Raw genomic sequence first — 17,302 nt, forward strand, 5'->3', positions numbered from 1 at the left:
TTGACCGAGACTCATATCAATTTCAGTTAATCCATCTGGGTGTGCCTCTATATGAAATCAGAAGAGTGTCGCAGACTTGATGTTTTTATATAACTTACTGAATGGCAAAGGTGGGCAAGTTAATGAAAATAATTAACTCAAGATCGATAAGTTAAAAGTTAACTGTTAACAAATTATAAACTTAACTCGATAAGTTAAAAGTTAATATAGAAAAAAAAATTAACTTAACTCAGTTTAAAAAAAGTTTATCTATTTTTATTTTAAGTAAATCACATAAAGAGTGAAAGTGTCTTCCTAGTTTCTAATTTATATGTACGATTACGAACAACGTAAGGGACTGGCCGATGCAAGCGCACTATAATTCATAATATTGTATTGTATTATAGTCTTCAAGTATAGACCAGCATAATATTATCAATTATCATATTGTATATATTATACACAACTATAACGTCTATACTCTATACCTTTTTACTTTAAAATGTACGAGGTCACAAAATCTATTCGTAGTCCCATCTCATACCACCAACTATAGTTCCGCATTTTTTCCCAGAGTACTTACTCTGGCTAAAAGTGTTGCTAATAAAATCGACATTTTTTTTATGTCACGCAGTTTTCAAATATAATGTTTATATAGCATTAAGTTCTGCTGTAAATTAATTTTTAATTTGATCAATTAATTTCTTCTTTTTATTTGTATCTTCTCTGTATCATGTTTTTCTTTTTTGTTATTTTGTCTTGTAACTGTATTTTAATTGTTCTAGTTTCAACATTTGTTTCTTATTTTTTTTTTTTTGATGAAAATGTATATGTATCATATTAAGTATTCACTACTATTGTCTATTTGTAAGTTTCGAATTATAACTTATTAATTACACTGTACTATTATCAAAATCTTCTAAAGGGTCCTTACCCGTTTATTAAAAATAAAATAAATCAGAAAACTGGACAATATAAATAAAATGCGCTTTATGTCTCTATAGTCTATATATTGTACAATTAAACGATTCACACTGTGTAAGTTCCAATTTATATTAATTTAAAACCAAAATCATGATTGTTTCTTAAAACATATCTTTTACGAGCATATTTGCAAATCTTTGGTGCATATAGATGGTTATTTTTTAGTGCGTATAATTTCAAGTCTTAATAATTAAGATCGCTTGTATGGAACAGTTGCATCTCGTCAAGCTGGGTCATTGTTTAACTGGTAGTTGTTGTAGAGTTTTTTCGCAAACACCAAGGCTGACTTGTAGATGACGTAAAGGATTTCCACTATACTGACTAGGCTGCAACCCAGAAACAGACTGGCTACTCCACCAAACGACACTGTTGAACATAAAAATGTTTGTTATTATAATGTCATATACGAAATACTGATTACGAAACTTCAGTCTAACACAATTAGTTAAAAACTTTTAGTGCTAAATTTAATTTTAAAAAGTACCAGACGTTTATGTTTATTTCAAAATTATTATACATGATTCTTGAACTTATATATTATGTATTCCACATTTTATACCAATCAAATATCGGAATATTTACAGACGAATTTACTCAGACTTTATTTTATCTTCATTTCTTTAAAGATAGGAGATTTAAATGGTTTAGTATTAACTGTAAGGAATAAGTAAAAACCTCTTTTGAAATTGTCAACTTTATAGTTCTCCAAAAGCGTAAGGAGAATGCATCAAATAGTTCTGAAACTATTTAAGATGTGATTTCTTAGCACAAAAAAAAATTAAAAATATTACGGTATCTATTATAGTTTACCTACTAGAATACATACCCAACAAATCTTGAGTGGTATATCTCATGGACCGACGATAGCTTGTAGCATACAGTTCTCTGTAATTTACTTCTAGGAATACGTTGTATCTCGAGGACGACGGTTCTTCATTAATTAATTGTCTAAAAAAATTAAGTTATATTGTTTAGATTTACGTCTGTATAAGAGAGTTTTATTTAGTGATATACCGGGTCCACGCATAATGAAATACATAGTTTAGGTAATGTGGACTTGCAGGGGCTATGGAGAGTGAAATGGCATACAACACCCATAATAGTAAAATATGAAGGTCTGATTTTTCAGTGAGAATATTAACACGATGTTTAGTTATGAGGTAATAAAGTATCTGGAACTTTAACTTACTTAAACTTCTTATTCTCTCCCTTAAGCAATTCCTTAATACACTTCTGCTCTTAAGACTAAAATGATTTTTAGTAAAATATTAAAATGTTTTATGGTTGTAATAATTACACCTAATATCGTATAATAAAACTTTCGCCGTAGGGAATATATCATAGTTTCCGTCACAATGTTATGATATTATATTAATATGAACCATGTTTTTCATTATTATATAGATAGTACGTATTAATATAACAAAACGTAATTAGACCTTTGAATCCAACCAAAATTACTTTTTAGTACACTTATGACCTTTTTATATAGCATGAGGTTCTTATAAATCTTAAAATGCATATTTTTCTATATAGGTTATGTTTTTTCACTGTATTTACTTACCGTATACTATACTGTATAGTGTATATATATACACTGAACAATGTTTATTTGAGCTCACTATTAATTTTTTTGTTAGTCTCCCCAAAATAATAATTATTATAGGTAGATATCTACGTATATTGTATTGGGCAATTTAATTTATTTTTAAACATATATAGGTATTTTATTATTTACCTACACAAAATATTTACTATGCAATAATCATTGTGGATAATATTCAAACGTGCGTACATACTAAGGTGTCTAAGGTGTGTAAATGCTTATAACTTATAACATATCACCTAAATTATTATGAATTATTAATAATAATTAAATATTAAAGCACATCGATGATAGGTATTACCTAATTTCATACCGGAGCTCGGTTGTATACGTAATAAACGAACAAGGCGGTCTACAACTGCAATTCATGGAAAATGGTACGCTCCATTCGGGAAACCCTGGTTCATCTTCCGTGGTTTTGGGGTTGCGTTGAAGTACTAAATAATGAACAATATCGTTACTGTAGTGTGCCATTATAGATTATAATATTATATTGATATTACATTTTTAGTAATTATTATCAAATATTCAAATAGGTATAGGTTTTGATAATAATAGATTGTGATTATTGTATTGAATTTCATCATAAGTACCTATACTAAGTACTTACAGTATACTGTAATTTATAACGTAATTTTTAGGTACCTAAATATTTTCTATGGAACTAAATATATAAAATATAATCGACAAATAAATTCAATGTTTATTACATTATCAGGAAAAAATACTAAACAATAAGTTTAGATATAAGTATTTTATTTTTTAAATGCAAAATCACATGTTTATTTTATTGACAATGCATTGCTTAATATAATACATATTTTATAATATCCAAAAGTGACTTGACTTATTAACATGTATTTCCCATATCATATTACCAGTGAAACTTCATATAAACCTAGGTAAGTTATCGTTATGCATTTGGACTTAAGCCTTTAGAATTAATGTCTTAATCGTTTGATTAAAATAGATTGGGTTGTAACATGATCAAGTCCATACAATAAACCTATAGTTATTAAAAGTTGATACTTGATAATGTCGTAAGATTCATGCACTTACTATCGTTCGCAATCAAACAAGGTATGTGTTCGATTCCACAATGGCTTCCGAGACCTATACAAAACGTCAACCATACAAATATTAATTATTAATTTACATAACAAGTAACTAATAAGTAGGCTAAGGTCTTTAATACGTTTTATACTAGGTATTATTTTAGATTTTTTTAATAAAAACGCCTAAAATAGATAGTATCTCTCCGCAACCGGGGCTCTGTAGGGGCGTTCGTATAAACTATAAGCGTAAGGGACGGAAGGCGGTCGTAATCGGCAATCAAGACATTGAAAAGTATAAACTAATTCTATTTTTTTTATTTTAATACATTTTCAGTGTATATTTGTTGTTGGTTGCTTAATTTTCAGTTATTTATATTTAGACATTGTATCATGCTATTTTTTTAAATCAGATCTGAATACGATTACCGCGTAACTTACGATTTACCCGAGTTTAGGGGTATATACGAACGAGTTACGTATCCAATGATGGTATTAGGGGGTTTTGACACCCCGCCCCCAGCTCCCTCAAACTATGTAATATCAAATTAATACAAATATTAAACTGTAAAGGAATATGTATTTTATTTTATACTTTAATAACTGTAACGCCCGGAAATACCATGTTAAAGGTTTGTTTTTTTTTTATAAGTATACATTTGTAAAAAAATGTATGATATAATATATTACAGAAAATTATAATATAATACCAAGTCATATAGTGTACCCTCGATGGCAGCCCAATAAATGAACAAAAAAATCTTCTTTTTTGTGAGCTGAAAAAAATTCATGTCTACCATTTTAGCTACTTTGGTATAGGATTACTTCTATAACAGTTATTAATATAACTATAAACACCATCAATATCTTAAGGAATTAATTGATATAACTTTTTATCTAAAACGGTATAATAGTTTTGAATCTTTAAATTTTGGATAAACCAATGCGGCATAACTATGACGCCACCTCTCGCGTCGTGGTAACCGACTATAATGGCCACCGAACGGGTTTTTTCTTAAACTCTGTAAAGAAGTTTCACATTAATATTTATAATTATGACCCTCATTACAAATATTCTACTTCTGCTAACGGACGTTACGCTTTAGTAATCTTTTTTTTCGTTAAAGTTAAATAGACTTTTAGGGAACATTCAATTAACATTTTAAATGTTAGTTATGAAAAGATAAACTTTAGTTAAGTTCTATCTGAAAATAATCCATCGATAAAATAATTTACAAAATTTGAATATTTTCTCATGGCTATAAAAAGCTCAATAAGAATCAAACTAGTTTGATTTTTGTTTTTGAGTTACAGCTATACATCATAAAACCGATAGATGACAATCCGTCAATTTACAGGTGAAAATCAAATATTGTAAAAATGTTAAACTCAAACTTTCATAAAAAATTAACTTTACTTTCCTGTAATATTTTTTTTATTAAAGGTAAAAAAATTGTAGGGCATCTTCTATTAAAATGTCTAATGTCATCTATAGAAAATAAAAATTTTATAGAATTTCGACAGAAAAATAATTTGAAATTTATCGAGATTTTGATGAATTTTGTCAACATTTTAACTCTAAACGCATATAAAAAATAGTAGTGCTTACCTAGTACCTATCTTCAATATTTTTGAACTTTCATTAATGAAACTTATAAGGAACCTTGGATTATATATTCAAGCTATTTTACTTAGTGATAAAGTTTTTATCAAGATTAATTTAAAAAAAAATTTACAAAATATGAACAATTTCTTAAGGCCATAATTAGCTTAAAAATGGTCAAAATATTTTGAAAATATTAACATAAATTAAAAATGCTAATATTTTATGCTAATATATTTGGTGTAAAATTCATGTGTTAACGGTTATTAGTTCTTGGGTAATTGAGTTACACCAAAAAAATTAAATATATTTTTTCATAGATTGGTTTCGTGTAAATCTTTTTTTCTTTATCAAAGCTAAGACGCTTTATAACACTACTGAGAATTTTCAATTTTGATCTTTCAAAAGTAAAAACTAGATTCACTTTTCTTCCAGAAAAGATGCTTATGTCAAAAGACCGGAGTATTTTTACTACCACAAATGCTGATGACTGACAGGAAAAAACTCGACATTTGAGTGCATATTAAATACACTATACGAATGTAAAATTTAAATTTTTATAAAAATTATTAACAAGCATGTATTAAATAACCTAGCAGTAACTACTTGTTTAAACTGTTCTATAACCTTGATAAGTGTGTAAAGATTTGTCCAGTTTAAAACATTAATATGATATGATATAGGAATTAGGAATATTATATAACGATTAATAATTAAAATGTTCATTGTCTTACTTAATACACTTATGTAATATCATTTTTACTGTATTTAAACTTAAGATAATTCAGTATTCTTGGGACTCAGCTATAGACTGTATAGGTTTAAAAAATAAATTAATAGGAGTGGTGCGTCTGTAGACTGTATATATAGATATGTTTTTATGATTTTAACTTTAAAAATTGTAACGACTCGCCACACCTTTGAACAATTTGAAAAAGTACTGTGTGCAGTTGCACGCCTTGTAGATGGCCCTCATCCTACACTTGATGAAACACGTGTCCTCATTGCTGCTCTTGTGAAGCAATGAGCTGAGATTCTTCGCCTTTGCTTTGTACAAGTAACACTGGCTGTTCCAACTGTCAAGACGGTCGAGCGATTCGTCTGCTTCTACTTGGGCCGCGCTCACCGATATCAGAGTGATGCGATCGCGTACGGCGTGAATCTTGTAGGCGGTCGCCACGTCTGGAAAGCCATCTGGAGGGTGTACCATCACCTGTTCGGAAAAATTACAGTGAAGAAAGCTCTTTATACACCTTCATTATTCCGGCCCTGTTTAAAAGTCAACTTACAACTACCAATATTACTAAGGTAAAGCGCGCACAAAATAATTGCGCAAATACAGAACTTATTTAGGGGAAACGGTTGTTTAGCTTGTTACCATTAATATGTTTATGGCGTAGATTATAATATTCACTCACCTAACGAACATTATTGTTTTATGAAAAGTATGTCATTTTTAATGAATAAAATATGTTATTTGTACGTATAGGTACAAATTTAAGGGATGATTTGCTATTATTATGAATATTGAATAGAACTATATAAGAAGTAAGGATAATACTGACACAGATATCAGATAACTTCTTTACTAAATAAAATACAACAAGATTTAATCAAAATTTAGGTTTAGTTTGAAACATTTTTCAATTCAAACTTTCAACGCGGCACTGGTACCTATATTTAAAAGTTCCAAAAATCAGAATTTGAATTTATGTTTAATTTAAACATAAAAATAGGGATAGTATGCTTAAAAAATCACTCTATAGATTTGTGCAATTGTTTTACCGGCCTATAAGTGCCTATTATAACTTATAAGCCATTGTTTTTTATATATTATACTACGCCACGAGGTGGAAAAAAGTATTATTCTATTATAGACCAAATTGTTTGTTATATGCTATAACTTATACCTATATTGAGCCACCGGACAATTGTTTTTATATTGTGCATTAGGCAGTTTTTTCAATGTTGTGCCAACCTTCTACTGTTTATTTTAAATATTAAATTGTGATAGTTTACCATCGAGCTAAATGGTATTATTTATATTTTACATAGTAGGTCAAAAGTGATTAATTGTTCAAGAAAAATATAATGTCTTAATTATTTCATACAACATTTATAACCAAATATAAATTGAATATTCTGTGTCATGAAGGTACTCAAATATAGAATACACGTATTCCAACTTACGTAAAAGCCTCTCCTGCGATTGTCAGTGGGAAAAAATTCGTGGCTCATGTTGCTCATGATTAATTTTAGTCCGGTCTCTTTGCCTGCGGCGTTGTTTCGAAGTGGAATGAGTACTCCATCCGACCCAACAAACGGTGGATTAAAATTACTTTCGTTACTATAATAATTGTTATTGTTTGTGAGCAAACGATGGAATACAAAAAGGACTAATCGTTGTCCGTTGATATTATCAATGTCATTAATTGGTGATTTAATTGTTCCAAGATTAGCACCTATTAATATCTGGGTAGACAATCACACGCTTGATATTTCTACATATAGACTTGACTTGGCGTGGATAGGCAACCTTAAACGTACGTTGACGACGCAGAGGAATGGAATTCACTGAACATTAGGGAAATAGTATTATACAACTCATTGATAAAGACGATAGAACTGTGGTCGAGTCGGTCTGGTGAAATTTCCACAAGTGTATAAATACAATAAATTGTGACATACCTACTTTAAAGCTTAAACGATAAGGTGAAAGACTGATAGGACCGATGAGTGACATAACTAGACGACCATGACAGCCTCTTACACAACCCACTATGGGTGCTGGAGGACTTATACTTAGTAGTTAGCACAATCATGGCACCCAATCCCAATATCTGGAAAATTCATTGAAAAAAATGACCAAACCAAAAACAGCAGTACAAACTACCAGTATCACTAAAGAAGAAATGTGAACTTATGGACAAATCTCAGATTTATGAGACAACTTTGAATTTCGGTGATAGCACAACTCGTCACTAATTTTGATGGTTATACACTCTTGAATCATCTATACACAAAAAATTCACTAGCTAGAGTGCTCTTGACTTTTAATACCAATAATAATAATAAAGACTTTGCGTAGCTATATTAGCTTTATTTATTGTTGTTTATTGTTGTGTTGTAATGGCTATAAGAGAAAAAATTCACATAACAATAATTTTAAAAAAAGTAGCTGCTAGGGAATATGACAACGGCGACGATGTAATTATGATGATCATGATGATAATAATAATTATAAAGAAGTTGTAAATCATTTAATACATCGAGAAAAAAGGCCTCCAAGAGATTGGGAGTGAACAAAGTTGCCTATTATGAAGTTAATAATTACCAATATGTATGTATAACTTACAGTGCACCGCCTTTAATTGTAACTTGTAGCCTGCATATTGTATAATTTAGGTACCTAGTGGTACCTACCTTGTACTCCTCTCAGCAGTTTGGCTGTTGAATGAATAACAAAACCCTTCTTCGGTACGTTGAAACCGCAGGATATCTTTGCATTTGTACGTTACGCCTCTCCAAAAGCATTTTATGAATATGTCATCTATGGATGGTGCCAACTATATGTTGTAATACATTTTTTTCAATGTGTTAGAACGCACAAATCAAAAAATTAAAAATTAAACTTAAAAGACGATGAGAATCACTGTATGCGCCTTCATTATCTACTACTAGAAGTTTGAGTGATTAAGAGGGGGGGGGGCAGGGCAAAGCTTCAACTAGTCACGATTTAAGAAAATGTATGAAGGATCATAATATCATAATCAAATCATAAAAGAGTAAAATGTAATTTATAATCGTTTTTCTGAGCCTGTGCGAAATGTTCCAACATTATTGAGACTCACATAGTCACTTGTATACGAAAAGAACACGACAGAAGTATCCAAGTAGTATCTTTAAACTATGTTCGTTTTTTACCTACCCCCTCAAGGGTGAACGATAAAAAAAAATTCGGAGAGGAAAATATGATTTATATTTTAAGATATTTTTTGTCGTCACCACTTGGTAATCAGTATACATAGTGATATCGGTCACGGGGGAGTAGCTGGTTACACAAACACACGATAATTGTATTGTTATTTTTGATATTTTGTCAATATCAATTTGCAACATTTTGTAATTAATTTTCAGAATATTGACACTGGAGAAGGAAGTCAAGGTTACGGACGTTTTAAACTGGAATTCAATGATATAAAATTGCATACCAAAATATATTATGCATATTATTAACTTTTATACTTAGCATTTTTTACTTTTAACATGATATCAGATATATCATCCAGGGGTATATTGACCAGAGATGCATTTTGGAGCATATAGTATAGATTTGTGTTATGCGGGAATTGTATCCTTGCAAGTATCATCAACGAATTTGTCCACCTAGTTCTCAAGTCAGAATCGCTGGGGTGTTTACTGAAAACAAATAAAATAAACTACCTATTTTATCAAATTATTTAGTAGTCCTGTAGCAGTACTAAAATATGAGTTAAGCGATAAATGTTTTAAACTTAATATTATAATCATACCCATAATCATTCAGATATGATCAAGATATTTTTAGATATATGAAGAAATAAGACTATACTAGAGACTCCTTTTTTTCCAAACCAATAGATACACTTTACAATTTCATCTATTTAAATGATTTTGATATAAAGTTTTTCTACAATCCTGATTTACAGTTTTATTTGAACAGCTGAAATAAACTATTATCCACCTTAATTTGATAAACATAATTTCTATTTTACATATTTCTAGAAAAATCAAACTAAATTAATTGTATATACTTGAGCACTAATTTGAGAGCCTTTGAATATATGATTTTGCTGATGGGACAAATAGTAACTGCAGGAAAATCAATCTTGGTGAGTGGATAACGAGGGTCATCAACAGCAATTTCCATTGAAGAGTAAGAATATTTCTCCCAAGACGCCGAAACCAAAACCACTATAGCTATGCTGGCGACAATCAACAACAGTATCCACATAAATCTGTATGTACAATTTTAAATAATTTTAAACCCTCACAAATATTAGTTAAATATTAAATCAGTCACATCAGTATGATACCTATTAAGTGGTTTCTCGTCTTTCTGGATAACATGCCTCAACCCATGTATTGAACCGTTTTCACAGTAGTCAACCCAAATAGATTTTAGAGTCATGATACATTACAATATTGTAACGTTGTTATATAATATTATACATTATTTTAGCTGAATTTAAAAATGGATTATAAACATTAGACACTAGACAAGTGTTAAATGTTACTGGGGTTCAAACAAAATATAAATGTGGCATATCAATAATTAAATATTTATTAAAGGGGTGTAGGGAAAGATGACATATTTTGATAAGGAATGAAAACAGTTTATAATTCAAAGAAAAGGGCACTATTGAAAAAAAAAACGATTATATATTGTAATATGTATATAAAAAGAGTATGCAAACATAATTTTTAATCATATTTAGATTGCATTAACTATGAAAACAATGGCCAATATTGCAGAATTTAATTTATACTGCACTTCAAAGAACTATTGTCGTTACCAGACAAATGTATGGTTGGTGATTTCACCTAGATTGGTATTTTTAGGAAATGTTCACACACTAAAAGTGCATGAATATATTAAATATAATATAACTTTATTGTAAATTAAAGAAGACTAGTCAATATTAATTGAATTTAAAGGTTTGAGATAAGAAACAAAGTGGTAGTATGAAAATATGTGACTCTAATTTTAAATATCTCAACAACAAATATTACCTCCTGATTCACCAACCGCACATATACTTGGCAAGTTCTAAGTTACTAATGATTATTAACAACACCGATTAAATTAATTAATTTTATAAAGGTAATCAATAATTATATAGATATCAATGTTTATGAATAAGGAAAATATTTGAGATATTAAGGCTTATATTTTGTTAGACTAATGTTGAGGTTCATCATCATGGTATCCATTGTGTGGTGGCGGTTGTCCTTCGTTTTGAGCGTTCTGAAATTGCATTCGTAATCCATCTAACAGATCGGGATTGGCAGTTTGTAGTCGAGTAACAATAGTTTGTCCACTACAAAACAAAATAATTATTATAAATACATACATTTTAAAAACTTAAATATACAATAACTTAAATATACTTAAATATATTTATCATTAATATTTAAAATATAATTTCAATCCAAATATTTGTACAACACATACACTATTATCGTAAAAATAAGCATACACATTTATTATTAATAATTAAAAATATACTCACACTTGCATCAATCTATCTAGTCCATCACTGCCAGTACTAGTTACATCTCCCAAAATGTTGTTTAACCTAAAAAAAATGCATATTAATAGTTTTCAATTTTTAAATATCGTCATTTGGCTAATAATATAAATAAATCTAGTAAAAAATGATTGCATACACTGATGAAACTTCTGGATTATCAGTCATGATACGTGCTGCGGTTTCCATTAAATTTGGAGTTGCTGTGATAGGGTCGTGTAACATTTGTGCTGGTGGTGGAGGTGGTGGAAATGGTACTCCAAATGGTGGTGGTGGAAATGGTGATCCGGAAACGGTTTGCAAGTTATTCAATGTAAGCTGATAGTTCCGTTGATAACCCTGGTTATCAGGATCTAATTCACATGCTTTTTTGTAGCAAGACACTGCTTTGTGATAATCTTTCAGATATGAAAAAGCTAATCTATTAAAATGAAACACAAAATACATATAAAAGGATTAATTTTTTAACAAAAAAAAAAAAAAATTACATAGCAATTTTAATATTACATGATAAGTTATACTCTGATATCTCATGATACTCTTCACATTTAATAAGTATTTAATAAATACAGTAGTCACTCGATAATTTGAAAAACTCCATAAATCGAACTAAAAGCTAAGTCCCCTGAGAAAACCTCTATAATTAGAAAAAATACATGTATTCCAGTCCCCTCTAAAATTCAAAATGTCTGTTGGTAGAATTCAAATTTTATTTCCACGAATCTCTATAATTCGAATTTCTTTAAACGCAATTATATGTAAGTTCATGTGGATAAAGATTATGTCAATCTATTTAACGTACACGTAATGAAACTAATAATGATGATGGTTAAATATGATCTTAGTTTATAAATGTTATTGTCTCTAACCTACCTAATCTAAACTTTAATTGTATCATTAAAAAATGAACGAAAAAAAGGTGCATACTATTTTCAATGCTATCAGTAAGTTACACAACGCTATAGACCAGATTGTGGCCAATATTTTTTCTCAACAAAAAAAAGAATAAGAGATTTCTTTAATAATATGTATAATAAATAAATAAATAAATATCAATTTATAATTTTAAAACATAATTTTATTTATCAGTAAATGTCAAAATAAACGTAATACATACATTCAATTTTTCACCTTTCTTTAATTCAAATTAATTTTTTTCCCTCGATTATTTGAACACTCGGTAAATTGAAAACCTCTATAAATCAAATTTTTAACTCGGTCCCCTGAATTTCGAATTATCAAATGACTACTGTAATACAATTAAACGTAATGACCAGAAACCTTATGATATATCTCTACTATGAATTTAAATAAATATTTTAACAATTAAAATTTTATGTGTATGAATATTCATTTTTTTAAAGTTGAAATTATACTAAATTAAAAATCTAAATGGTTATTTAAATTTTACTATTAATTATAATAGTAGTTAGTACCATATTTACTATAGTCGTCATATCGCTTTTCTTTATTACAATTTACCGTGATAAATAACAAATTATACATTTTAATAACTATTCAGAGTAAGCAGTCATCAAACAATGTTAGTATCAAAATTATTCATTTTTGGCCCTATATTTATTAATTATTCTGTATTATGCACAAGTGAAAATAGCAAAAATAAGGTTAAGTTACCAGCTTATAAATAAAACTGACATGTTATAAAAAGCATTTTATAACTAAAAAGTATAACATAACACATGTAATCATGAGATACATTTTTTCAAATAGGTGAAATAGCATTTTTAAGTATAAATAACCATGGATTCTCCAGTTGATACACAATAACAGACACCAATTTCCATTGCATTTAACTACCTTAATATTAACCTAACAAGTATAAGTGTTATTAATAATATTAGGTACATGTAAAACAATATAAATACAGTAGAAACCGTTTATCATTATAACGTTCAAGGGACCAAAGAAAATAGGTCATATTAACCGATTGTCATTATAACCAAAATGACGAAAAAAAATTGTAACTTCAATAAGTACATATTATTATTATTATTTATTTATCCAATGTATTATATAGAAAAAAGTAAAGATAAAAACATTTAATTATGTACATACATATTTAAAATAATTAGCTCAATTATTATTTAAAGAAATCTGTAATTTTAGATTGAACTTTGTTAGTATAAAAATCACGCTCTATTGTTTTTTCTAGTTTATCAACATTTATTTTTGGATTTACGTTATTCAGAGCCATATAATTCGCTAACGTTTTTGCTGCATTAATGGATAAATCTTCATCGGGAATATCAGCTTCATCACTATTATCGTCTTCCTCAGGTTCTTCGGGTTGATTAATCAATGAAGAAATATGTTCTTGATCACTTAATGGTTCTAAAGTTGGCACATCATTATCAAAGTTAACATATTCATTTAAAAGTAAAGTCATTATAGATAAAATATTTTTCCAATATAACCAAAAATAACCTTCATAACATCCGTATAGTCATTATACAGACGTCATAATAACCGATACAAATTAGTACAGCAATATCGGAGTTTTGCCGGGACATTTAATCTAAGGTCATTACACCAAATATGTCACTACAACCGGTGTCATTATAAACGGTTTCTACTGTAGTAAAATAAAAAATTTGATGTGGTTTCTAATATTTTGTCATAATCATTAATTTCTACTAAATGTTATTTATAAACCAAAATTAATTATTAGAAACTAAAATAATTATAATTACCCTAAACGACAGTATGCCTTGCAATATGACGAGTCAAGTTCAATTGCCTTCTGGCAATCTTCAATTGCATTAACGTACTTGCCGATAGCATTAAAGGCAGCAGCTCTGTTGCAATAATAAATTGGATTGAGTGGATTTAATTTGATCGCTCTGAAATTAAAATTAATATTAACAAAATTGCAAATAATTAGAAATGTGTGTTAAAATTTGTATGGGTAAATATAAGGTTTACTATACATTATACACAACAATTGTTATTTTAAATAGTATACTTGTATTTGCATAACAGCTAACAAGTCATGAATTCTTATTTTTTAAATTAAAATTACAAATATAAAAGTTTTAATTTATGTAAACTTGGTATACATCTAATTAGTTTTGACAGTAAAAAGTTTAACAATATTTATAAATTAATACATAATATTATATTATATTACCAGCCAAGATTCCTGATTCCAACAACACCAACACTAACAACTATCAAAAAACCAAATCCTACGCTGAAGCCACCAAAACTCATCAAAACCTACACTCGGAACTCAAAACCACCGACGCTCTCTCAAGATTAATATCAAATTTAAACTAACTAATTAGCCCCCTTATCTCCCTACTTTCATCAGTCCTAAATGCACTCACAGCTAATAGCACTCCATAATCTTATCGTCCAGACAATCCATACTAAAATTAATTAACTTATATAATATCTTATCTCATTTCCTTTTCCCATTATATTATTTAAAAATATCTATACATAATCAATTACCATTCGACTCAACTAACACAACATAATATTTTGTAAAATTATATAATGTTTATACTTGTAATAGCATCTTGTATGCTGAGACATTTTAATATATTAAATAAAAAAAAAAATGTTTATTTAGTGACATTTTTGAATTGGTCAGTAATGAGAATATTTCAATGATAATTTATTTTGTAAATTATATTTCATTATTAAGTTAAGCATGTACTATAATAAAACTTGAATTAAAACAAAATGTATATAGTTATATATTAGATAGTACATAAAAGTGTCTATAAGATCATTAAAAATGAACAATGTTTTTTACAGGTTTTTTTTTATAAATATCATAATTTCAAGTTTCAACATTTTTCTTATTAATAAAAAACTTAACATTTTAAAGCATTAATCATGGAGTTGAATAGTTCTAAATTTTAATTATAACATACTTAGTGTAAGCTTCAATAGCTTTGTCATTATTTTGAGTTTTCATGAACTCATTTCCAAATTTCTTTTGGTTTTCAGCTTCTTCTTTTTGAGCTTGACTTATTTCTGACTTTATGTTTGGCTAAATTAAAGTAACATTGTTTCAATCAACATACATGAAAAATTAAATATAAATAGGTACCTAATACAAATTAAAGTTGATAAAAATAATAAAATATTCAAATTAATATAATTAATACCTACGATAATCAACAAAATAAAACTTTCATCTAAATACTGGGTATTATATAGATACTATTGTGGTGATGAATTGAATGCAAGAAAATGTTTCAATTAATCGGCATGTTGATTTTATCTCATATATAATAATAATGCTTATTACTTATTTACCTTTTGTTCTCTAACTTGATAATATTCTTTCACAATGCTTTCTAACTTAGCGTCAACACGATCAGATTCAGTTGGGCTTAAATTATATGCTGACTCGATGCACTGAACTGCTACTTCCATACTTTCCAATGATTCATCATTGAAGTTACCATGACTTAATTGACTTTTCAAATGGTTCACAATAAGCAAGGCCAATTTCTTTTTGTCTTCCATCTAGTAAAAATTAACATAAATGATACAAATAAATACCTAGGTAGATGCTACATTATATATGAACATTACATTTAGTAACTATTTATACTACCATATGCTTATATTTTTTTAATTTAATGAACCAAGTATGTATCTATGGCATTGTAAATATTTACTGTATATTAGAACTTGATTAATAAATATATTTCATCATTTTAATATTATTACACTACACTCAAATGTACATTTAAATATTTAGTTATACATTTTGAAACTTATTTAGGTACTATGAATCAAGTTAATAAAGATCATAAATAACTTATATTTCTTCAATTAATTTCACGACACCAATTTAGGTATAGGTTCTGTTAACCATTGAAAGACATCAGTAAAACAATGGGCAATTTAATTAACGTCAGTATTGTGCATTACTCAGAACGTCTACCAGCCTAACATCTGATAAGTCACTTGTTTATCTAAAATGTAAGTTTTCTCATTATGCATTAAAGTAGTGCGCAAATACAATCTAGATTATTTTTCTGTCTGATGTACATCACACATCATGTGAAGACATGTGGAGATCTGGGGCATTTAAAATCTTCGTAATAATAGGCCTATGACTTAAAACAACGAAATAAATCTAGAAACTTCAAAGGTTATAACTTCTAGACTAAATCGGATCAACAATTTCGGATAGCTATATTGACAACACGGTTTAAATATATGATAAAGGATACCTGAATTACTTATATTTCATTGCGAAGTTACTGAGGTTATGACGTAGATGCAAAACAGCAAACTTTACAATTAACATAATGGCTGTCATTCACAAGGCATATGAATCTTATTTAAAATTCAATTCAACATACCTTGAACGATGGATTACTCGAAATCTTTTTTACTGAACGAACACCACAAGAGGTAGTGTTGTTTGACTCTTAAGATGTCGTACGTTGTTATAAATATTATATTAGAATTGTATTATTGTTGACATGTAACATAACAATGGAAATAACAAAATGGCTAAGCTCTATGACTCGCAAATCCGGAATAAATGAAGAGTAGTAATATCTCGATGCTTTTGCTATGATAACGAGTTGGTTATTTGCTATGCTCAGTGACGTATTTGATTGGGCACAATAATAATAATAATACTTGTGCAGTGATCGACAAACGTAGTTCGACCACGTATAACCGCGACCAACTCGATCCGAGGTAGTCGTCGGAATAATGAATCATAATTTATCATATAATCATTAATGTTATCACGAGTTCTTATCAGACCGTTCTTATGATAAACACATAC

General features: G+C 28.5%; 2 protein-coding genes across 4 annotated transcripts; both read right to left on the minus strand.

Annotated features, from left to right (window-relative positions):
- Nucleotides 1–952: 952 nt before the first annotated feature.
- Nucleotides 953–10,506, minus strand: LOC111031175 (sodium channel protein Nach-like). Of its 2 annotated transcripts, XM_022311006.1 has the most exons (10): nucleotides 10,300–10,394; nucleotides 10,018–10,221; nucleotides 9,484–9,643; nucleotides 8,648–8,790; nucleotides 7,415–7,571; nucleotides 6,143–6,437; nucleotides 3,629–3,682; nucleotides 2,871–3,006; nucleotides 1,790–1,911; nucleotides 953–1,329 (listed from the first exon to the last, which is right to left on the minus strand). In XM_022311006.1, the coding sequence occupies exons 1-10, from the start codon at nucleotides 10,392–10,394 to the stop codon at nucleotides 1,187–1,189; spliced, it is 1,509 nt and encodes a 502-aa protein (XP_022166698.1). In that variant the 3' UTR covers nucleotides 953–1,186. The 2 variants fall into 2 exon arrangements, with proteins under 2 accessions (XP_022166698.1, XP_022166699.1); XM_022311007.1 differs by lacking the exon at nucleotides 3,629–3,682 and having other exon boundaries at nucleotides 10,300–10,506.
- Nucleotides 10,507–10,629: 123 nt separating this feature from the next.
- On the minus strand, nucleotides 10,630–17,190 carry LOC111031176 (small glutamine-rich tetratricopeptide repeat-containing protein alpha). Of its 2 annotated transcripts, none has more exons than XM_022311009.1 (7): nucleotides 16,734–16,836; nucleotides 15,805–16,017; nucleotides 15,417–15,535; nucleotides 14,226–14,375; nucleotides 11,654–11,935; nucleotides 11,497–11,562; nucleotides 10,630–11,304 (listed from the first exon to the last, which is right to left on the minus strand). In XM_022311009.1, the coding sequence occupies exons 2-7, from the start codon at nucleotides 16,015–16,017 to the stop codon at nucleotides 11,166–11,168; spliced, it is 969 nt and encodes a 322-aa protein (XP_022166701.1). In that variant the 5' UTR covers nucleotides 16,734–16,836; the 3' UTR covers nucleotides 10,630–11,165. The 2 variants fall into 2 exon arrangements, with proteins under 2 accessions (XP_022166701.1, XP_022166700.1); XM_022311008.1 differs by lacking the exon at nucleotides 16,734–16,836 and adding an exon at nucleotides 16,866–17,190 and having other exon boundaries at nucleotides 10,642–11,304.
- Nucleotides 17,191–17,302: the final 112 nt, after the last annotated feature.

Source organism: Myzus persicae, unplaced genomic scaffold, assembly GCF_001856785.1.
Source record: "Myzus persicae strain clone G006 unplaced genomic scaffold, MPER_G0061.0, whole genome shotgun sequence".
In the NCBI taxonomy this organism is placed as follows: Eukaryota; Metazoa; Arthropoda; class Insecta; order Hemiptera; family Aphididae; genus Myzus; species Myzus persicae.

What these genes read in the sequence shown, in the direction of transcription:
- LOC111031175 (XM_022311006.1), bottom strand. Translation starts at nt 10,394, where the DNA reads ATGACTCTAAAATCTATTTGGGTTGACTACTGTGAAAACGGTTCAATA. An exon ending in TTGTTTGATTGCGAACGATA is followed by an intron (nt 3,007 to 3,628) that starts GTAAGTGCATGA and finishes TTCATTATTTAG; the next exon opens with TACTTCAACGCAACCCCAAA. An exon ending in TACCACTCAAGATTTGTTGG is followed by an intron (nt 1,330 to 1,789) that starts GTATGTATTCTA and finishes TATGTTCAACAG; the next exon opens with TGTCGTTTGGTGGAGTAGCC.
- LOC111031176 (XM_022311009.1), bottom strand. Translation starts at nt 16,017, where the DNA reads ATGGAAGACAAAAAGAAATTGGCCTTGCTTATTGTGAACCATTTGAAA. An exon ending in ATCAAGTTAGAGAACAAAAG is followed by an intron (nt 15,536 to 15,804) that starts GTAAATAAGTAA and finishes ACTTTAATTTAG; the next exon opens with CCAAACATAAAGTCAGAAAT. An exon ending in AAGGCATACTGTCGTTTAGG is followed by an intron (nt 11,936 to 14,225) that starts GTAATTATAATT and finishes TCATTTTAATAG; the next exon opens with ATTAGCTTTTTCATATCTGA.